General features: G+C 61.2%; 1 protein-coding gene across 2 annotated transcripts; it reads right to left on the bottom strand.

Moving 5' to 3' along the window:
• Positions 1-96: 96 nt before the first annotated feature.
• Positions 97-17,325, bottom strand: STX1A (syntaxin 1A). Of its 2 annotated transcripts, XM_060649196.3 has the most exons (10): positions 17,199-17,325; positions 8,904-8,981; positions 8,432-8,531; positions 5,676-5,750; positions 4,881-4,954; positions 4,673-4,781; positions 4,501-4,574; positions 3,595-3,732; positions 1,794-1,904; positions 97-1,542 (listed from the first exon to the last, which is right to left on the bottom strand). In XM_060649196.3, the coding sequence occupies exons 1-10, from the start codon at positions 17,226-17,228 to the stop codon at positions 1,465-1,467; spliced, it is 867 nt and encodes a 288-aa protein (XP_060505179.1). In that variant the 5' UTR covers positions 17,229-17,325; the 3' UTR covers positions 97-1,464. The 2 variants fall into 2 exon arrangements, with proteins under 2 accessions (XP_060505179.1, XP_060505177.1); XM_060649194.3 differs by lacking the exon at positions 97-1,542 and having other exon boundaries at positions 1,861-1,969.
• Positions 17,326-18,773: the final 1,448 nt, after the last annotated feature.

The raw sequence follows: 18,773 nt of genomic DNA on the forward strand, positions 1-18,773 counted from the left end.
TCTGAACCCCTTCTTCCGGTTAGTGCTGGGCACATTTACCCCCAAGTTCTAAGGCTGTGACCTCATGACAGTAAGAAACCTAGGGCAGAGACACGGTACAGATACAAATGTTTATTCTACATAAAAATTTCACAAAAGGGGCAGCTGGTTGTACCAAGACCTTTGGTGAAGGGGTGGAGGAAGGGAAGTTGCTGTTAAAGAAGGCAGCACGGACAGTGGTCACAGTCACTGGGCAGGAGCAGAGCTGAGGGAAGGCGGGGCACGGATGCGGCCCCATCCCCTACTGCATGCACTCGCATGCACACTCCCTGCCTGTCAACGAGGAAGAGGGGGGCTTGGGTGGGGGCACGTTTCTGACTTGAGAAGCCCCGAGATGGGGAGGAGGGAGGTACTCCTCCCTGGCTGGCTGCTGAATACTGCATCCTAGACACCAGACACCCACGTGGCACATCACCGGGGAACAGCAAGGGCAGGACGCGATTGCAGGCCTGGAGGGACACCTGACTTCCCAGAGCACGAGAGAGCAGGAACCACGGTCCCAAACATGCAACACAATGGCTTGAGGACCTGACTGAGGCCTGCCGGGGAGAGTGGCTGGCCCAGGGTGCAGGCTTCAGCTTATGGCAGAGAACTGACGGGCCCGATCTGCCTCCCTGGCTGGAAGGGTGGCTGGAAACCAGGCACCGGACAGTCTCTTGTGGAATGTTACCTGGGGTCAGGCACAGCCCAAAGGGGTTGCCCCTGGGGTTGCAGGATTGCGGGAAGGGAGGATGAGGCAGCCGAGACCTGCTGGACTCTGCCCCTAGGCAGGGGAGGGAGCCTGGTCTCGACACAGCCAGAAGCCACCTGACCACAGCACCCTGAGCCTCCCTGGCAGTGATCAGCTGTTAGAGGCTTAGAGCTGGGCTGTCTCTCAGGGCCACCCCTCCCCTAACCTGAAAAGCAGCACCATGTGGCCAGCTGGTCCCCACCCCTCAGGGGGCTCGGCTTAGGGGGACAGCTGGAGAGGACAGAGGTCAGGGCAGATGGGCCAGTCAGGAGGAGGCAAGGTTGGGGTCCAGAGCGAGCCTCGGTCCCAGGAGAGGGCAGACCCCAGGCTGGAGTGGAATTCGTGAAGGCAGGGGAAAGGGGGGGGGGGGGGTGGGGATATGGCTACCCTGGGTGGCGCTACCTGGGAAGGGTGAGGCGGCCTGGGCCAGGGCCTGAGTCTGTGCCTTGCTGACCTACCCCACCCCACTGGCTGTTTCCCAGCCCGGCTCCCCACTGGCTCCCCGTACAGACACACACACGGTCACAGAGATCATGCACACGACGGCTCGGGGCGGGGTGGGGACGGAGGGCCCTGCGGCAGAGAAAGGAGCAGTACGGGGCGGGGAGGAAGGGGCTCCGAGCCAGAAGGCAGCAGCAGCCATGGGGCCTCCTGAGGGCAGACCGTCCCGAGCAGGGTGGCGGGTGGGGTGGTTTCTATCCGAAGATGCCTCCGAAGGTGGAGGCGATGACGATGCCCAGGACCACGCAGCAGATGATGATCATGATCTTCTTCTGCACCGGAGAGGCACAAAGGAGCAGCCTCAGACGAGGGAGGGAGGCCAAGGGCTTGGGTCAGAGCTCTGAGGGGGGTGGCGACGAGGGCTGGGGAAGGTGCAGCCCAGAGGCGGTGACACCAAGAGCTGAAGGCCTCAGGGTGGGGGCTCTGCTCAGCTCCGAGTTGGGGGCAAGCGGTCAAGGCAGAGTGGGGAGGGACCTATGGTGGTCCCGGGGCCCTCACGGGAGGGGGCGGGGAGGCTACTGACCCGGCGTGCTTTGCTCTGGTACTTGACGGCCTTCTTGGTGTCAGACACCGCTCTCTCCACGTAGTCCACCGAATGTTCCACGTTGTACTCAATCCTGTCAATCATCTCCCCCTGCAGGGCCAGGGCGCTCAAGCTCCAGCAGGGCCCCCCTCAGGGCAGGACTTTGGGGCGGCACCCTGAAGTCAGAGAAAGGAAAGGGGGGGTGTGAGGATGGGGTACAGCCTCTTACCTGTGCCCCTCGGGCCGGGCACCCCGGGGCAGCTCCCTCCTCTCCCTGCAGAGCAGTCATCCTGGGGGAGGGAACCGGCCATGCGGTCTCAGCCAAGGGTGTGGGGGCCATGCAGAGGGCGCGGAGCTGGGGCCTGGAACGCGGCGGAGGGAGGCCGGGGCGGGAGCAGGCGGTCTGGACAGTGTCCCACTCCGCCCTCCGCAGGCACAGTGGTTCTATCCAGCTCTGTCTTCAGTCTTCAACATTCAAGACCCCCGCCCCCTCCCATAGCCCTTCTGGGCCCCGTAATCCGGTCCCACGCAGCCCCCTGGAGACCACAGCGCTGCCTGAGACCCCCCGGCAGCAGCTTTGTGACACACGACTGCTCTCTCCGAGTCCGCTGCTCCCACTGGCGTCCATACAGCTACGGTCTCTCAGCCACCGGTGGCAGCAGCCTCCTCGTGGCCTCCCTGCTTCCTAACTCTGCCCACACTATGCCCACACTGAAGACCCTCCATCTAGAAGAGAATCCAGGCATCCAGCACCACCTTCTGCCTCCTCCCCGCCGTCCCTGAGCTCCAACTGCACGGCCTCCTCCTCCGAGAGCCCGGCTCTTGCCAGTCTCAGGACAGTTCTGCTGCTGGTCCCTCTGCCTGGGCCACCTCTTCACTGTGACCCCGGGAAGTCTTCAGAGCTCAAATGCCACCTCCACAGAGAAGTCTTCCCCGACCACCCCGTCCAAAGTGGCCACCTCAGGGACTCTATTACCGTTACTCCAGGCGTGGCCCTCAGACTGGCGGCATCGGCATCGCCCTTGAAACTGTTAGAAATGCAAATTCCGGGGCGCCTGGGTGGCTCAGTCGTTAGAGCGGCCGACCCTTGATTTCGGCTCAGGTCACGATCTCCCAGTGAGATCGAGCCCCATGTCGGGCTCTGTGCCGACAGCATGGAGCCTGCTCGGGATTCTCTCTCTCCCTCTCAAAATTAACTTGAAAAAAAAAAAGCAAACTTACAGGCTCCCACCTTGACCTACCATCTCTGGGAACGGGAACCAGGAAACTTACAAGCCCTCCAAGTGATTCTCGGGCACTTTCAAGTTGGAGAATCACCGCTCATTCACACTGCCTCCTAACATCTGAGCACCTGGCACAACTGGAGAACATTCCATCTGTCATATGCTTATGCTGCCCTTTCACCCAACAGACATCAGCTCCGGGAAGCAGGCCCTCAGCTGTCCTGGTCACTGCTATACTTCCAGTTCCTTGAAAAGCGGCCGTCCGCTGTGCCCATGTGACAAACAGCTGATGAATAAGATGGGATAAGGCTGGGTAGAGGGCCATGCAGGGCCTGGGGTCCTGGAGGGCCAAGCAGAGCCATGCAGCACTGGGTCCCGGTAGCACAGCCATGCAGAGGACAGGGTCCTTTAGGTGGGCACGGCCCTGGAGGCAGTTTCAACAGCAGGCGGTTAGTTACCTGGAGACTCGGTCCCTCCCGGGCAGGGCAGCGTGTCAGGCAGAAAGGGTCGGGGTTAGTGCGGCCCTGGGTGCTGCTGTGGGCTGGGGGGCGGAGGGCAGTGGGGCCCTTGGTACTCACCTGGCTCTCCACAAGCATGGCCATGTCCATGAACATGTCGTGCAGCTCACGGATGCTGTTCTCCAGCTTGATGATCTCACTGTGCCGCGTCTCGATCTCGCTCAGAGCCTGCTTTGAGATGCTGGAGTCCATGATGATCTAGGGGGTGGGAGCAGTGCGCTGGGACCCAGGGGCCTGCTGAAGGGGGCAGGGATGGGGACCGGGGCCAGGACAGCAGGCCAAGGGCAAAGGCAGCTGGGATGGGCAGTGGCTCCCTCCTCAGCCACAGCATCCTCCCACTTCCTGCTTGGTTCTTACTAGCCGTTACCTGACTTCTCTGAGATGGATTTCTCCTCCTCAATACGGGGCTAATAACACTCCCCGCCTGTGCCTGCCACACGGTAACTAAGTGGTAGTTCTTGTCACCAGTCTTGTACGGCCCAAGTTGACTGTCCCAAGGACCCAGGCCTTGAACTGCTTTTCTCTCTTCCCCTCTCCTTCTGTTCTGCCTCCCAGAGAGGGTAACTGCCTCTCCCTTCTCTCCTCCTGGAACCCACGTCCCCAAGCCGCCTTCCACCCCCTGTGGGCCACCTCCTTCAGAAAGCCCCCCTGCTCAAGCTTCACCTGAATGGAGAGACGGCCAAGGGCACCGTGTTCCCCAGGAAAGGAAAAAGGCCCAGAGGATAGTGGAAGGCACCCCTGGCTGGCAAATGGACAGGAGAAGCAAGGAAGCAGACCTAACTGGGAGGACCCGGGAGACATGGGTCTTAATTCTACCTCCGCCACTAACGTTCATGTGGCCTCAGCCTGGTCCCTTTTCCTCTCTGGGACTCCGCCTTCTCCGAGGCCTAAAAGGTGGCTGTGTCCAAATACTGCCCTGTCCCAGCACACTGGGGGCCCGGTGGGAGGGGTGTGGTGCACACTCACCCCGGAGGCAAAGATGGCCGGGTTTCCGCTCTCCAGCATGTCCTCCAGCTCCTCACTGGTCGTGGTCCGGCCAGCTGCGAGGAGGGGTCACACCGAGTCCTGCACACCCCGCAGATCGGCGGCCCTGGCCCCGGCCCCGCCCCCAAGCCCCGGCCCCGCCCCGCCAGCTCACTGATCTCCAGCTGCCTCTGGATGCGGCCCTTGCAGCGCTCGCGGTAGTCGGACTGCGTGGCGTTGTACTCGGACATGACCTCCACGAACTTGCGGGACAGCGTGGAGTGCTGGGGATCCGAGGTGGGGGTGCAGGTGTCAGGCCCGGCCCCACCGAACACCAGAGCCTCAAGCGCCCGCCTGCCCACCCTGAGGCCTGCCTGCGGCACCTGTGTCTTTCGGATCCTCAGGTCTGCGGATGAGCGGTTGAGGCCTTCCTCCTGCTCGATGCTCTGCTCAATGCCTGGGGGAACGAATGGCTGCCGAGCCATAGCCTGTCTCCCTTGCCACTGCCCATCCCCCTGACCCACATGCCCAGGATCTGGCTCAGGACCTCCTCCCCTAGAGAGGATCTCCTGTGGTCTGTAAGTGGGGTCACATGGGACGCAGAGGAGGAGGGAGCACGGGACTGATGGGGGTGGGGGGCAACAAGGGCCCATTCGCATGACGCACGCTTCAGCGTGTGTATACATGCGGCCCATCTGTGAGGCCTCAAGTGCACGCCACGCTATGGGTGTGAATGCCCACTATGCGCTAGGCCTGGTGGCTCAGGCCCACCCTGCCTCCTGTGCGCCCAGCAAGGGGCCATGCCCAGAGTGGGGAGGGCCTGGTGGCCACAACCTGCAGAGCACACTGCCCCCGGTCCTGTGCATTTGTGGGGTGGGCACATCTGTGGCGCTGGCCACTCCCTGAACCCTCTTTAGCTGCAGTGGGGGACAATGCTCAGAGGGGAGCACTCCCTCAGTGAAGCCTCGGGCCCCTGCGTCCCCAGGCCCAGCCCAGAGCCTGGCACAAACAAGCCTTGCCAGGCAGCAGTTGAGGGAATGGGCGCATGATGGCACCCTCATAAAGGAAAGCAAGGCCCAATGTACCCTTCAGAGTTAGTGAACCCCCACGGCTACACACAGGAAGCGGGTCCAGAGGGCCCCTCCACCTCCCAGGCAAGGCCTGGAGCCCAGACTCACTCTTTAACTTGGAGCGAACTTTGTTCGCTGTCTTCTTGATGTCAGACATGAGCTCCTCCAGTTCCTCCTTCGTCTCTGGGGAGGCAGAAGGGGTACAGGGTAGACACCCGGGGTTCCCCTGCCGCCCGCCGTTCAGGCGCAGCCTCTGGCCCAGGGGGCCCAGCGGGGGGCTCTGGGCAGAGCCTGGGTCCTGGGTCTTCCCCCTTTCCCCCCCGGCTAAGGCTCGGCCTGCCCCTCCGATCCTGGGCGGGGGCCACACCAGCTATCGCCTAGCTCCCTCTGTGCTGCCTTCCGAGGAGCCTCCCTTCCTCCTTTGCTGGCTCTCCCACCCCCTGCAGATAACAGATGGGTCTAAATTTAAGGCAGAAATAATTGTGGAGCAGCTGGCAATGCTGGAGTTGGCGCCGGGGGACATTTACTTGATGCCTGCCTGAGTCGAAGGTGGGGGGAGCGGGCTCACCTAGCGCTACCTGGTAGCTCTGGCGCAGGGGGGGAGCATCCAGCCAAGGGGGTGACAGAGCCAGGGGCCGGAGAGGCCGAAGCAAGCACCTTGGGTGGGGTAGACCTTGTTCTGCTAGAGCCCCCCTTCCCAGGTGCTGAGCCCGGCGGGCAGGCGGGGGCGTGAGGCACCTGGCCTGGATGGGAGCTGGCGGAGAAGCGCCTCAAAGAGGTGGGCCTCGGCCCACAGTTGGCCGTGAAGCAGCAGGTGGCTGGGCCTAAGAGGGGGAAGTTGGGGGAAGGCCGTGACCTAGTGTTTCTCGGGACCACCTCTCTAAAGCTGGGAGAGGCCATGGGGGTACTCAGCTTGCTCAACCCCCAGCGAGGGGCTGGCCGGCCAAGGGGGGCCAGGGGGCTGCTCTCCCGTGGGGTGATGCAGCAACGGCTCCGGACAGCGCCCCAGCCTCAGGGCGACCCCAGGGCTCTACTTCCTGGAGAAACCAGGACTGAGCCTTTCTTATCCACCGTCTGTTTTCCTCTGGGGCCGGGGCCTCTCCTGTAAGGGGTTGGGAGGGGCTTAGAGCGGTTGATGGGGGGGTGCCTACCAAGTGGATCATGAGGTGGGGGGCTTCGAGGAGCGGAGGAGGGCGCCTCGTTCGTTCAAACAAAGGGAACTTAGTTACCAGCTGCTCTGACGTCTCAGCCGCTTTTGCTCAGACCCAAAATAGCCCGGCCCGGATGGCCGCGCCCAGGGGAGACCGAGCAAGCCTCGGCCTGGGCGAGCCCCCCCCCCCCCACCCCGCCACTGCCATCTTTCCCAGTCACTCCTTGTTAACGGCGCCCTCTGCCCTAGAAGGAGTCCCCTCCCCATGAGGAATGGCCCGTGAGCCCACATCAGTGACCGCTGGCTGGTCCTGACTGCTCAGCTCACGGGGCCAATCCTAGCGGGTCGCTACCGACTGTGGGACTCGGGGAGACCTCGTGTGGAAGGTGGCACAGGGGAGCCAAGAGAAACGGACTGGCATCTCCGTTGCCCCACACTCTCCCCGTCTTCCAGCGGGTGACAGGCCAATGCCCCAGCTCTTGCAAGTACTCTGTTCTCACAGGCAGCCCCCTCTCTCATCAGGAGGGGCCCACACGGGGGCACACGCGGACTCAGACACACATGCGCACTGAAACCCACCATGTCACAGCTGCCTTCCCAGACAAACCGCTGGGGAGAGGGCCAATGCATGACGGCCACACCGAATGTGTGCCCTGCCCCGGGTGACCCCTCTCTCCTTCCCACCCATTCCCAGCACAGTCTCCTGGCTCCCAGCGGACTCATTTTGCTTCCCAAGGGCCTGGCACTGGTCTCACGTTCAAGCACTCTTTGGGGGCTGTGGAGAGAGGTCTTCTGGGCGCTTGAGGACACCAGTGGAACCAGGGCTGAGGGCCTATGGATGGAGACGCACTGCTGTCGAGGACACAGAAACCCAGCCCTGAGCACTTCGCCTGGCCCACCCAGGGATGGGAGCCTCCCCTTTGCATTCTTGGGGCCCCGTGGGCTGGTGCCTCCCAAAAGGGCTGGAGAGGTGAGGGAGGAGATGAGCAGACAGAAGCTGTGTGCATATATGCACAGTCAACTGTCCAGGTCGCGGGCCGGGACCCCAGCCCTGTCGCGGACTCCCTGGGGCCGAGGGGAAGGAATCTGGGGCCCGCATGCCGCCAGCCCCACACAGGGCAGTGCAGCGATCAGCACCTCCCCAGCAACTGTGACGGCAGGGTCAGGAGGACCTGTCTGGGGACAGAGCGGAATGCAGACACACAGAGGCTCCTTGTGCAGAGGGAGAAAGGTGACTTCCTGGAATCCTGATAATGCCCAGCCCCGGGGTACCAGTGGCTGCCAGCTCTTTCCGGAAGCTCCTCCCGCTCGGCCGGCTTGCCCTCCCACGGCGCTGAGCCTCGGCACTGCCATCTGCTCCCCCAGGAGGCTCGGGAAGGGGAGGGGCTGGGCGGGGAGGCTTCCTTTGGAGCCGGGCAGCACCCGCCTACCCAGCTTACCTGGAGAGGGTGGGGCTGGCGCCCGATGCCACCCAGGCCCCAGGATGGCCGCCCCACTCCGCACAAGTCCGTGTGGGACCCGGGCGCTGAACCCCGCCCCACGCCTGGGCCAACTGTGTTTCCCGAAGCTTTCCACAGGGGCCCTCCCCGTCCCGGCCACGCCAAGGTACCCCTCTGCCGACCAACGGTGAGGGTGCTGGGGTTCCGGGAGCCCCTCCCGGGCAGCAGCGCCTTCCTGGAGGCCCCAAACCCGCCCCTCAGTCCTCCACACTCACTCTCGTCAGGGTTGGGGGAGGCCAGGATGGCACTGTGCTTCCGCTTCACCTCCTCCACGTTCTCCGAGATCTTGTCAATGAAGCCACGGATCTCCTCCACCTGCGCACCAAGGCCAGGCAGGCAGGGGGAGATCCAGGGAGGGGGCTCGTGGGCCCGGGGCTGGCCCAGACTGGGGCTGGCGGTCAGGTTCAGGGAGAGGCTGGACCAGGCTTCGGGAGGTGGGGCAGGGGGGAGGGGGGCAATGGGGGCAGGGGCTCCAACTATCCTTCTAGAACGGGATGGGGAGGAGTGGGCGAGTCCAATCCTAAACTCTGCTCCCCTCTGAGCTTCAGTCTATTCTCCCTCAGAATGGGTCTGTTATTTGGTGTAAGGGCCCTGGGCCTGGCTCAGAGGACGGATGTGGGCCCCCCACCCCGCCCCGAGCTCTGCCTTGGAGGTCTGCCCAAGGAGGTGGGGTGTGCCGGCTCCCACCTGTTCAAAGAACTCATCCATGAAGCCATCTCGGTCCACGGTGACAGTGACATCGTCATCATCATCGCTGTCCTTGGCCTGCGCAGGGGTGTGGACACATGAGCGGACCTGTGGTGGGCCCACTGGGGCCCGCTGGACCTGGGGCCACAAACTGCCCCGCATCTATACTCAGCAGCTCAGTTCCAGGGCCCTGACCACTGCCCTCCGTCACCTTGGCAGGGACGAGGTCCGGCTGTGCCCTCGGCTCCCGGCCACAGTGAGACCTGGAGGACCCCGGGGGACCCAGCATAAGGAGAGAGGCCTGGCCTGTCGAATTGGTGACCGGACCGGGTCTCCACCTCTAGGCCAGGGATGCCTTCCTTTACCCAGCTGCCTGCCCCTTCCCCACAGGACTGGGGTCCTCCCAGTATGCCCCTCACCCTAGGGGACAGCTGGGAAGGCTGGGTCCCCTGGCCAGTGGCCCCAACTCACAGACCTGGCCTGAGACAGGCTGCCTGGAAGCCGTTCTTCTCTCCTTTCTGGGCCTGAAGGTTTTAATTAAGATGGGGCCCAAAGTTCCCAAGTTCCCTTTCTTAGGGGCACCCAGGAAGGGGAGGCCCATGTGCCAACAACACCTGCCTCTAAAAAGGTAGGATGACTCAGAAAGAGGCCGTCCCACAGCCCCTCAGGCAGGCCTGAGAGACACTGCCTGCACGGGGCTCTGTGAACTCTGTTCTCTCCTTGTCATTCTTTTTTTCCTTTTAATTAAAAAAAAAATTTTTTTTTTTTAATGTTTATTTATTTTTGAGAGAGAGGGAGAGTGCCAGCGGAGGAGGGACAGAGAGAAAGGGAGATAGAGGGTCCAAAGTGGGCTCCACACTGATAGCAGAGAGACTGGCACGGAGCTCGAACCCATGAACTGTGAGATCGTGACCTGAGCTGAAGTTAGACACTTAACCGACTGAGCCACCCAGGCGCCCCTCTTCTTGTCATTCTTGACATCAGACCTCGATCCTCTTTCCCTCCAGGCTCAGAGGTGGGCCTGGCAAGACCAGTCATGTCACTTGGCTCAGGGCCTGCCCTAGGCCCCAGCTACAGGTGCAGCCACACCCCACCACCCTGAGAGCAGCCGTATAAAAGCCCCCCACCCTGGGGGGGGGGGGTGGGGTAATTACACCTCTGACTTCCCAGTGCACTGGCCGTGCTCATTACTGTCCGCCTTAGGCACCTGCAGTCGCCAGGGGCAGCCCACTCTGTTGGCAAGGGCAAGTCCGTCTCCACAGCCAAAGCCAGGATACCCAGGGCAGGACCGGCCTCGCCCTGGACTGGGGATCTCAGGCTTGGTCACATCTCATATCTTAGCACCCCACAGGGCAGGCATGAGCTGGCTCAGCACTGGCGTTCACCTCAATCTCTCTTACATCAGGGTCAGAGCCAAGGATAGGGGCAGTGAGGGAGGTCGAGGGTCAGTGAAGCTGAGGGATCCAGAGGGCTGGGCCCAGCTAGCCTGCTGGGGAGGGACCCAGGTTCTGCACCCAGCAGGGGCTGACTGAGGGACGTGCCCTCTGGGTCTGTCTGCTCCTGTTTGCAGTGGGGACAGCGATGCCTGGCCGCAGGGACAGAGGGCAGAGAAAAGGTGGGAAAGCACAGCATGTTCTATAAAGGGCTGTGCCCCTGGGGCTCTCGGGGTCCTACTGCCCCACCGGAGTGGGACCAACCAGGAGACAGGGTTGGTTGGGAGCTTCCTGGAGGCGTCTCTGACAGGCCCCTCTCATCAAGAGATCACACCTCCTCCCCCAGCAGCTAAAATAATTCCTCGCTCCCACAAGTGTCTGTGGCTGCTACCAGGTGGCCCCCTCCCCCCAACCGAGCCCACCTATAGACAAAGAAAATCTAGGAGCCATTTCTACACTTTTGGGCCTTGCCAGGCCCGGGAGCTAAGCTGAAAGAGCACTCCCTAGGGAAACTGAGGCAGAGTGCAGTCTGGAGGAGCCCAGGTCCCCCTTCAGGGCAGGCTGCCAGCTTGGGAGGTGGCCCTAGGAGTGCCTGCCATTCAGCACCCTGCCCTGTCTTTTTGGTGTCTAGAGAGGGACAAGGGTGGACAGGAAAGGACTGAGGAGAATTTTCCAGCTCCCCTCCCAGAAAGAGTAATGACTGGCGGGGGCCAAAGACAAGGGCATCAGAGTTTCCAAGGATGAGAGTCGCTGCCAGAGACCCCTGGGATCTGGGCTGATGGCTCTCCCCGGGCCTCAGCTTGCCCATCTGTAAAATGAGGATGTATCTTCTCCATGCATCCAGGAGCTTTGACCTGCTCCCTCCACAGCCTCCCCAGAAGACTGAAGAAGTTTCTCCAGCACAGGGTTGGCAGGAAAGATGCCCACGCTCTCCTCCAGGCCCTGTGTCAATGAGGGCAGAGCTGAGGAAGGGGATACCTGGGGCCAGGGCCTGGTGGGGGCCCCCAGGTTGGGGTCTGTCCTGAAGGTGGCGTTCAGATTAGCCCCAAAGCTGGTTGGAGGGTTTAGGGCCTGACTTCACAGCCTTGGTCACACCAGTGGTGGCTCCAAGCAAAACCCTGAGGGGATTCTCCATGGGGACCCCTTCCCTACCAAGTCTCAGCACTTCTTCCTCTCGGGACTTTTCGCCCACCACCCTGCATCACCTCACTGCTGCAGCCTAAAACTGGACCCAGCACGCCCCACCTATAACCATTTCCCTGCTTCGATGACCCACCCAACTGTCTTCCCTTTCCCCATGCAATTCCCTCTGCCTGGAATGCCGGTTCCATGAAGCTGCCATTCATTCCCCTCATCCTTGGATGCTGCCTCCTTCCAGAAGCCTTCCCCAGCTCCCCAGGGTCACTATCTTGTTCCTCTGCTTCCCCCTGCACTATTCCCTTCTCTACTGGAACCACAACCACAGACTCTCAGGCCCTGAGGGACCTGAAAAATCACCTTGGCCTCGGCTTCCAGACTCAGCTTGCACACCTCCTGTGATGGTGAGCTTACTACCTTTCCTGGGCAGCTCTGCCCATCTTGGGCTGCCCCAATTGTCCCTTTCCTGTACAGTTTGGCCCTAGGCCATAAGGAACCTGTTGGTGCCCTCTCCTTGGGCTGGACTTGCCAGAGATCTAAAGACAGCATCAGCATCTTCTCTGGGTTTTTCTACTCATGTTGGCTATTCCCTTCCCCTCAGATCCTTCCTAGGGCCCGAAGTTGCAGTCCTTGCCCCAGACTTACTTGGTTCAGCCTCTATCTTCTCCTGCAGTACATGATACAGACTGAATTTGCTGCTGATTGTGGTCTGAATGGTACCAAAGAGCTGACCCATCCCCTCCCTCTTTTTATGTGGTCTACCTCTGTTAATGCAACCAGAAATCAGTACGATATATGATATATGATTGTATCAGTGATCATATAGCACTTCCTGCCCAGGAAAACCCCAAGCCCTTCCCCACCACTGTCTACTTGGTTGGATTTTAGGCTCAAGTGAAGGACTTTTTTTTCTGTTTCATTTCTTCATTTGTTCAGATCCTTATTCTACTCTGTGAGAATCTGACGGCTCATGATTTTGCTGCCCCCCCCCCCCGCAACCTCATCCACATCTAGGCCGGTGCCCTGTGGCACCTTTCTAGAGACATCCTCCAGGTTAACTGAGACTGAGGTCAGGTCTCATGGGACACTGAGTAAATGACAAGCCCCAAACCCAGACACGCTCCTGACCCAAAAGGAAGTAGGAAGTAGGCTGGTGTGCTATCTCCTAGTGTCCGGGGATGGTCAGGGCAGACATCACCTACAGGCACACAGGGGCCACCCAGATAGTTTTAAATCATGAGGGCCCCAGCTCCCTTAGAAATCTGCCAGCCTTCTGCGAGTGACAGTCACGGCTCCAGAAAGAGGGCTGGACTAGACTGGAGACTTGAGGGTCCCCAGTGGCAGTTGGAGGCGGCAGTTAGAGCCTGGAGTGGTCACAAGCTGGAAGCTGCAAACATCTTTAGAAAAAACCCACCCAGGCATCCTGTGATGTACCCTACCTGCCATCTGGCCCAAACAAGGTTCCACCTCTTTCTCCTGAGCCCCATTCCTGAGGACCCTCAAATCAGAAACCGGGGTACATTCACATTCTTCCTTTTCTTCTCACATCCAACCAATATTTTACTTGTCATGATGTTTTTTTGTTCATCCCTCCACGGTTCTCAACCCTGTTCCAGGACCATAATTCCTTGGGGGCTTAAAAAACCCCCACCAGCTTCCAGGACTCTATCCTAGAGAGATTGAATTGGACTTTCAGGGGGTGGGGCTGGGGAGGCTGTTTTTAAAAAGCTCCCCCCACCCCAGGGGTTGAGAACCACTGGTCTGGTCTTACTCCTCTCCATAGGCTCTGGCCCAAGCAATCAGGAATGAAAGCCGCACTTGGGAGAAGCCCCCAACCTTCTAGTGGAGGCCAGACAGCCCTGGTGGTCTCTCCTGGCAGAGGCTCCAGAATTCCAGGATACCTTCCTGGAAACAAAAGTGATTCTTCCAAGAGCCTCGGAGGCCAGGCAGCCTCCAGGCCTGTCCCCAGGGATGGAGAGTGGGAGGCCAGCCAGCAGGGCTGATTCATTCCTCCTGAGCAGGAGTTGCTGTTGTCTGCCTCGAGGACTATATGCCCCCCCTCCTTTTTAATGACGAATCAAAGTCAATACCACCAGAGCGGACAGACCCAGAGCTGAGTCAGGGGTATGCGAGGCCAAGCTGCATCCCCAGTAAAGAAGGGCTCCCCGCATCTGATCCCTTCCCCCTCTCTGCATCCTGTGTGTGCCCTTCACCAGATCCCTGCCCCTTAGCAGGCCCCCAGGGCAGCTCCAGGAGGCAGCCTCAGCCCCAGGAGATGAGCTGGCCTCTGTCCGGCACCCTCCAACACATGGTGTGACCCTAGATAACACCCTGGCCCCTTCCAGACCTCAGCTTTCCAATCTGTGAAAGGGGAGGTTGGACTAGACAGTCCCTGGAGGTCATTCCGGCTGCACCCCAGATGAAAATGTGCCCAAATTCGCTGCACCCCAAGGAGGTCAGAGGAGGGAAGGAGGCCTACTCTTACATCCCCATTTCTTCCACTCTGCAAGGCGGATCCCACTCGCTCCACTGTATGGGTGAAATGGGCACAGAGAGGTTAAGGCAAGAACCTGCCTGGTGTTGCCTAGGGCACCCTGTCTCTTCCCGGCAATGAGAGAGAAAAGGGAAGCTGGGGGACAGAGGGGCCCACGGGGTTTTCCCTTCCGGGCCTGCCCCTGCTGCTCCAGTGAGCAGGCGTCAGACCACCTACCACTCTCGGTTGGGCATTCCAACCTCTCTGCCTTTACTCATGCGGGTCTCTCCTTTTGGACCACCTTCCCTCCCCCCATCTAAATCCAACTCCTCTTTCTGGGCCACCCCAAGTTCTCTTCTCCCAGGGTCTGGCTGCCCCAACACTCCCTCCTCTCCATCCTCTGGCTTCCGCAGCAGGCCTCCTGTGTCGCACACGACTCAGGACAAAGATAAACACCGTCCTGGGCTCGGGGAGGGGTAGGTCTGAGAACTTCTGGTTCTCAGAAAGAAAACCAGAGAGGCCTCTGAATTGGGGGAAGGAGGCAGCTGCGTGCCAGATGCGGCTGCCCAGGGACACTTTGCCCCAAGTCTCTCTGGCTGTGTGCCCCTGGGCTAGTCTTTGCCCCTCTTAGGCCCTTGGGTTGCCCTTTTGATCTCTGAGGGCCCCCAATGATCCCTTCGGTCTGTCTGCACAACTAGAGAATCAGCCTTATGAGTGATGGGAGAGGCTGGAGGGCTGGGCCTGGCCTGCAGAGCGCTGAGGAAATGCACCAGCTCCTTCCCCAAGTGTGACTTTTATAAATAAGCTCCCTTTGCCTTCCTTCCAAATGTGGTGGCGTTGGGTGGGGAAGGAGGAGGGGGGAGAAGGGAGGGAGGGTTGGTGGTGGTGCAAGTCACTGTCCCGAGCACCACCTTTGTCCAGCCCAGCCAGTACCGGCCTCTTGGGTCCTGGGGATTCTAATCTGAAAATTCTGGCTCCTGGGGTTCAAGGTCTCCCCGAAATACGGAGGCGACTCAGGAGACCTGTGACTACCCCTTGCCCTGAGAAACTGGGTTCTAGGTGTCTCATCTCCGCTATATAGCGGGGAACTCGAGGCCCGGAGGGGGACTTGTGGGAAACGATAGCCCCCCACAGACTACCTGTTCCACCCCACACAGTGTGGGCTCCTGGAGGTTGCAAGAGATGCCCAATGGGCAGGGCCACCCAGCAGTGGATACAGCAAACCTCCATGGGTTCTGACTGCCTGAGGGGTGGGGTCTAGAGAGGAAGCCCCCCTCAATTCACAGGGAAGCCAGGCCTCACCCTCTAGGGGACCACGCTGGCTAGTGTTTAGGTGTATGTGGGGGTGGGGGGTGGGGGGTGGGGGTGAGGGGTCACAAAGACACACACCGGAGCCAAACACCTGGGTTCAACCTCCCTACAACCCTAGCTCTCCTGGTGGTTCCCCGCCCAGCCAGGCCTAAGTCTATCTTTGGGACTAGGCAAAGCCCCTTTCTACCATCGCTTTTGCACACTACCAGACTTGCCATTGCTCTCTTGTGCCTCAGTTTCCCCTTTATCAGAGGGGATGAAGGCTGATGAGCCACAGATCCTGTCACATGGAAAGGACTGCGTTTCCCTGACCACTTGGTTCCCACATATACTCTCATCTGACCCACCAGGCACCCAAACATCAGCAAATGCACCACGTGGACATACATCGCCAAGATAACATTCTTTCTGACTCAACGTAGCACAGGAAGCTTGAGGGCAACCGCAAGGGCTGGCGGGGGAAGTGTTTAGACATCATATATGACATGAGGGACCATCTTCTTCCTTTGAAACCTCGTGGGGTTTACCCTAGGGGCCGGGCACTTGGCCAGGAATAAAAGGTCTGATGGGAGGGTGGGGCCAGTAGCCAGAGCCAGGGGGAGATAGAGGCAGGGTGGTACAGGTCGCAGCTCCGCGCTGCCCAGGACACAAGACTGGTATAATGGGGGAGACGGGGCACAAATGCGGGGAGCCTCTGGACAGAGAGGTCAGGCCATGAGATCAAAAGCCCAAAGCACACTTGAAACTTTCCCTATGAGAGGACCTATGTCTCTGGCTCCAGGTAGGGCAGCAGAGGGAGGGCTCTGAGGGGCCACCGAGCTAGTGCCCCCCCCCCCCAGATGAGTGGTACGGGAAGGGCACCTGCCAGCCAGCAGGGTGGTCAACTAGGGGATCAGACAAGGGTCAGCCTGGTCTAGAGTCCTCATGTCCCCCTCCCCACAGGCAGGCTTCACTTCCTTCACTGCTCCCGCGGGGCCCCCAGGCTTGCCACCTCTAAGGGCAAAGGTGAGAATACCCTGGTAAACGTCAGCGGCCACCCGAGGCTGGGGAGGGGGGTGCATGAGAAACAGGCGGCAGGGCTCTGGGTCAGGGCTGAGAAAGGGTGGGCTCTGGTCAGAACCTTTGCGGATCCTCTTACTCCCCACGAACCCCGCCCCGGGAGCCACACCCCGGGGGCCCCGAGACACAGGTGGAAAAATAGATAGGTTCAGGTTGGAACCAGACCACGAACCCCGGGAAGGGTCTGAAAACACCACCAGGGTCGGGGTTGCTCGGGGGCTAGGAAGGTGGACCAGAGGATGGGGGGCGAATCTGACCCCTCTGGGACCTGGGCGGGCAGCAGACCCCGAGCGTGACCGGGATGGGGAGCCACAGGTGATGGGAGCTACAGGTGACGGGGGCGGCCCGCGGGACAGCGCCCGCCCGAAGAGCCCAGCCCCACCCGGCGGCCCGGTTTCCGCAGCGCCCCGCAGCTGGGCTCTGAGCAGGGGACCGCCCCCGGCCCCTTCCCGCTGCGGTCCCGCCGTCTGTCTCTACCAGTGCGGGGGACAGGAGGGTCGGTGATGAGGCACAGTGTGGGGACAGAGACGGGACCTGCTCCGCGCGGGCTACGGGAGAGGTCAGCCCTCTGTCCCGCCACCGGTATCCGATAATAGCCCTCCGACCCCTCAAAACAAGGGGACGCCGAAAAGTTTATCCAGGATCCCGGGCTCCGGCCGCCAGCCCGCGGGCCCACGGCGCCGAGCTCACGCGAGCCCGTGACCCCGAGTGGGTCCGAGGGGCGGGACCCGGAGGGGGGTCGCGGTCCTCGGCTCCGCACCGCTCCTTCCCGCCGGGTCGAGGACGCAGGGGCTGTCGCCGGGTGGCCGCCGAGGCCGGGCGGGGAGCGGGCGGCGCGCCGGGCGCGGGCGGCGAGCGGCGACGCGCTGGGGCCGGACTCACCGTGCGGAGCTCCTGGGTTCGGTCCTTCATGCTCCCGGGAGTGGCAGCGGCGCCGGCTGCAGCCGTGTGAGCCCCGCATGCGCGGCGGCCGCCCCGCGGCTGCGCAGCGCCAGCCCGGCCCCGCCCCGGCCCCCGGGACCCCGGCCCAGCCCCCAGCCCGGCCCCGCCCAGCCGCCGGCCCACGCCCAGCGCAGTGGGGTCGAAACCCTGGGACTTCTTGCGCCTGTGTTCCCCACCCCGCGTGATCCCTGCCTGGGATGGGGCTCCAGAGCCCCTGCTCCCTCCTCTACCCCAACCCTCTCGGCGCTCAGCCGCTCAGCAGCCCAGCCGTCGTTCTGGACCCTGGATCTTTACCCCCAGAGCTCCTCACCTCCCTGGGGATTTGCTGGAGGTTGGAACCCCCTCGATTTTATGGCCTTGGAACTTCTAGCACTCCCCTCCGAAAACCTCCTCCACCAAAAGCCTCCTCCAGAGTTCCAGCCTCTGAGCCCCTACCCTTCCCACTTTCCCCCAACACTTCATCCAGACTCAGGCTCTGGCCCCTCTTTCCCTGGGATTTCTCAGTTCATTGGTCTGATGCAGGGTGACCACTTCTTTTCCTTTAGTTTCCGCTCCCAGCAGGACGCAGGAACCCTTCTGTCTTTGGGGAAAGGAAATCTAAGTTAAAGCCTGCTCCCCCCCCCCCCCCCGAGATTCTATTTCCTATATACAAGGCGGGGGGGGGGGGGGCGGCATTTAAGCCTGGAGCCCGGCTCACTCTGACACTAATGGAAAGATCTTAGCTGTATGTAGAGGGGTAGTGGATGGGGGCTAGTCAGTAGCAGATGCTCCTTTTCTGGTCCTTGCCAGCATCTTGTTGAGACAGCAGCCATATAACACCCTCCCTCCAGCTGTCCCCTCTGTGCCCTGGCCCAGACCTTCTTGACCTCAAGCCAAACACTCCCTCTTCCTTTCCCCAGGGCTGCCAAGGTGTTGCTCTGGAGCTGGGCCAGCCCCCTGCTGCCCTGTGTGTCTGGTCCTGGCGCTTCTCCCAGACCGTGGGCACAGGTTAGCTGGCTGGCAGACAGGCTACAGACACTGTTCCAGCCATCTCTCCTTCCCTGGAAATCTGGCCCAAGACTAGCTTAGACGCAGCCTGGCATGAGAGGCGGCCACACCCTTCCCAGTTGTCCAGACCTCAGCCTTGGGCGCCCCACAGAGCAAGCATTGGTGGTGCCCCCCCCCCCATTCAACAGGACTCACCTGCTACAGGCACTTGCCCAGGGTTACAGGGAACCAGGGGCAGCGAAGGCACTACCTGGCTCCTGGTCCAGAGTGCTTTCCTGTGTGCTGGGTGAACCGGTGGACTGGGTCGTGGGTGCACCCCCAGAGCCCAGTGTCTGGCCGTGTGGAGAGAGGGCAGGAGGGGGAGACACAGCTTATGTCCTCAGAGAGCCCCAGTGTCACGCTAAGCATCACTTACTGAGGTGCATTTTAAACGGCAGCAGGAAAGGGGCACCTGGGTGGCTCAGTCGGTTAAGCATCGGACTTCGGCTCAGGTCACGATCTCACGGTTTGTGAGTTCGAGCTCCACGT

Source organism: Panthera onca, chromosome E3 (genome assembly GCF_046562875.1).
Source record: "Panthera onca isolate mPanOnc1 chromosome E3, mPanOnc1 haplotype 2, whole genome shotgun sequence".
NCBI lineage: Eukaryota > Metazoa > Chordata > Mammalia > Carnivora > Felidae > Panthera > Panthera onca.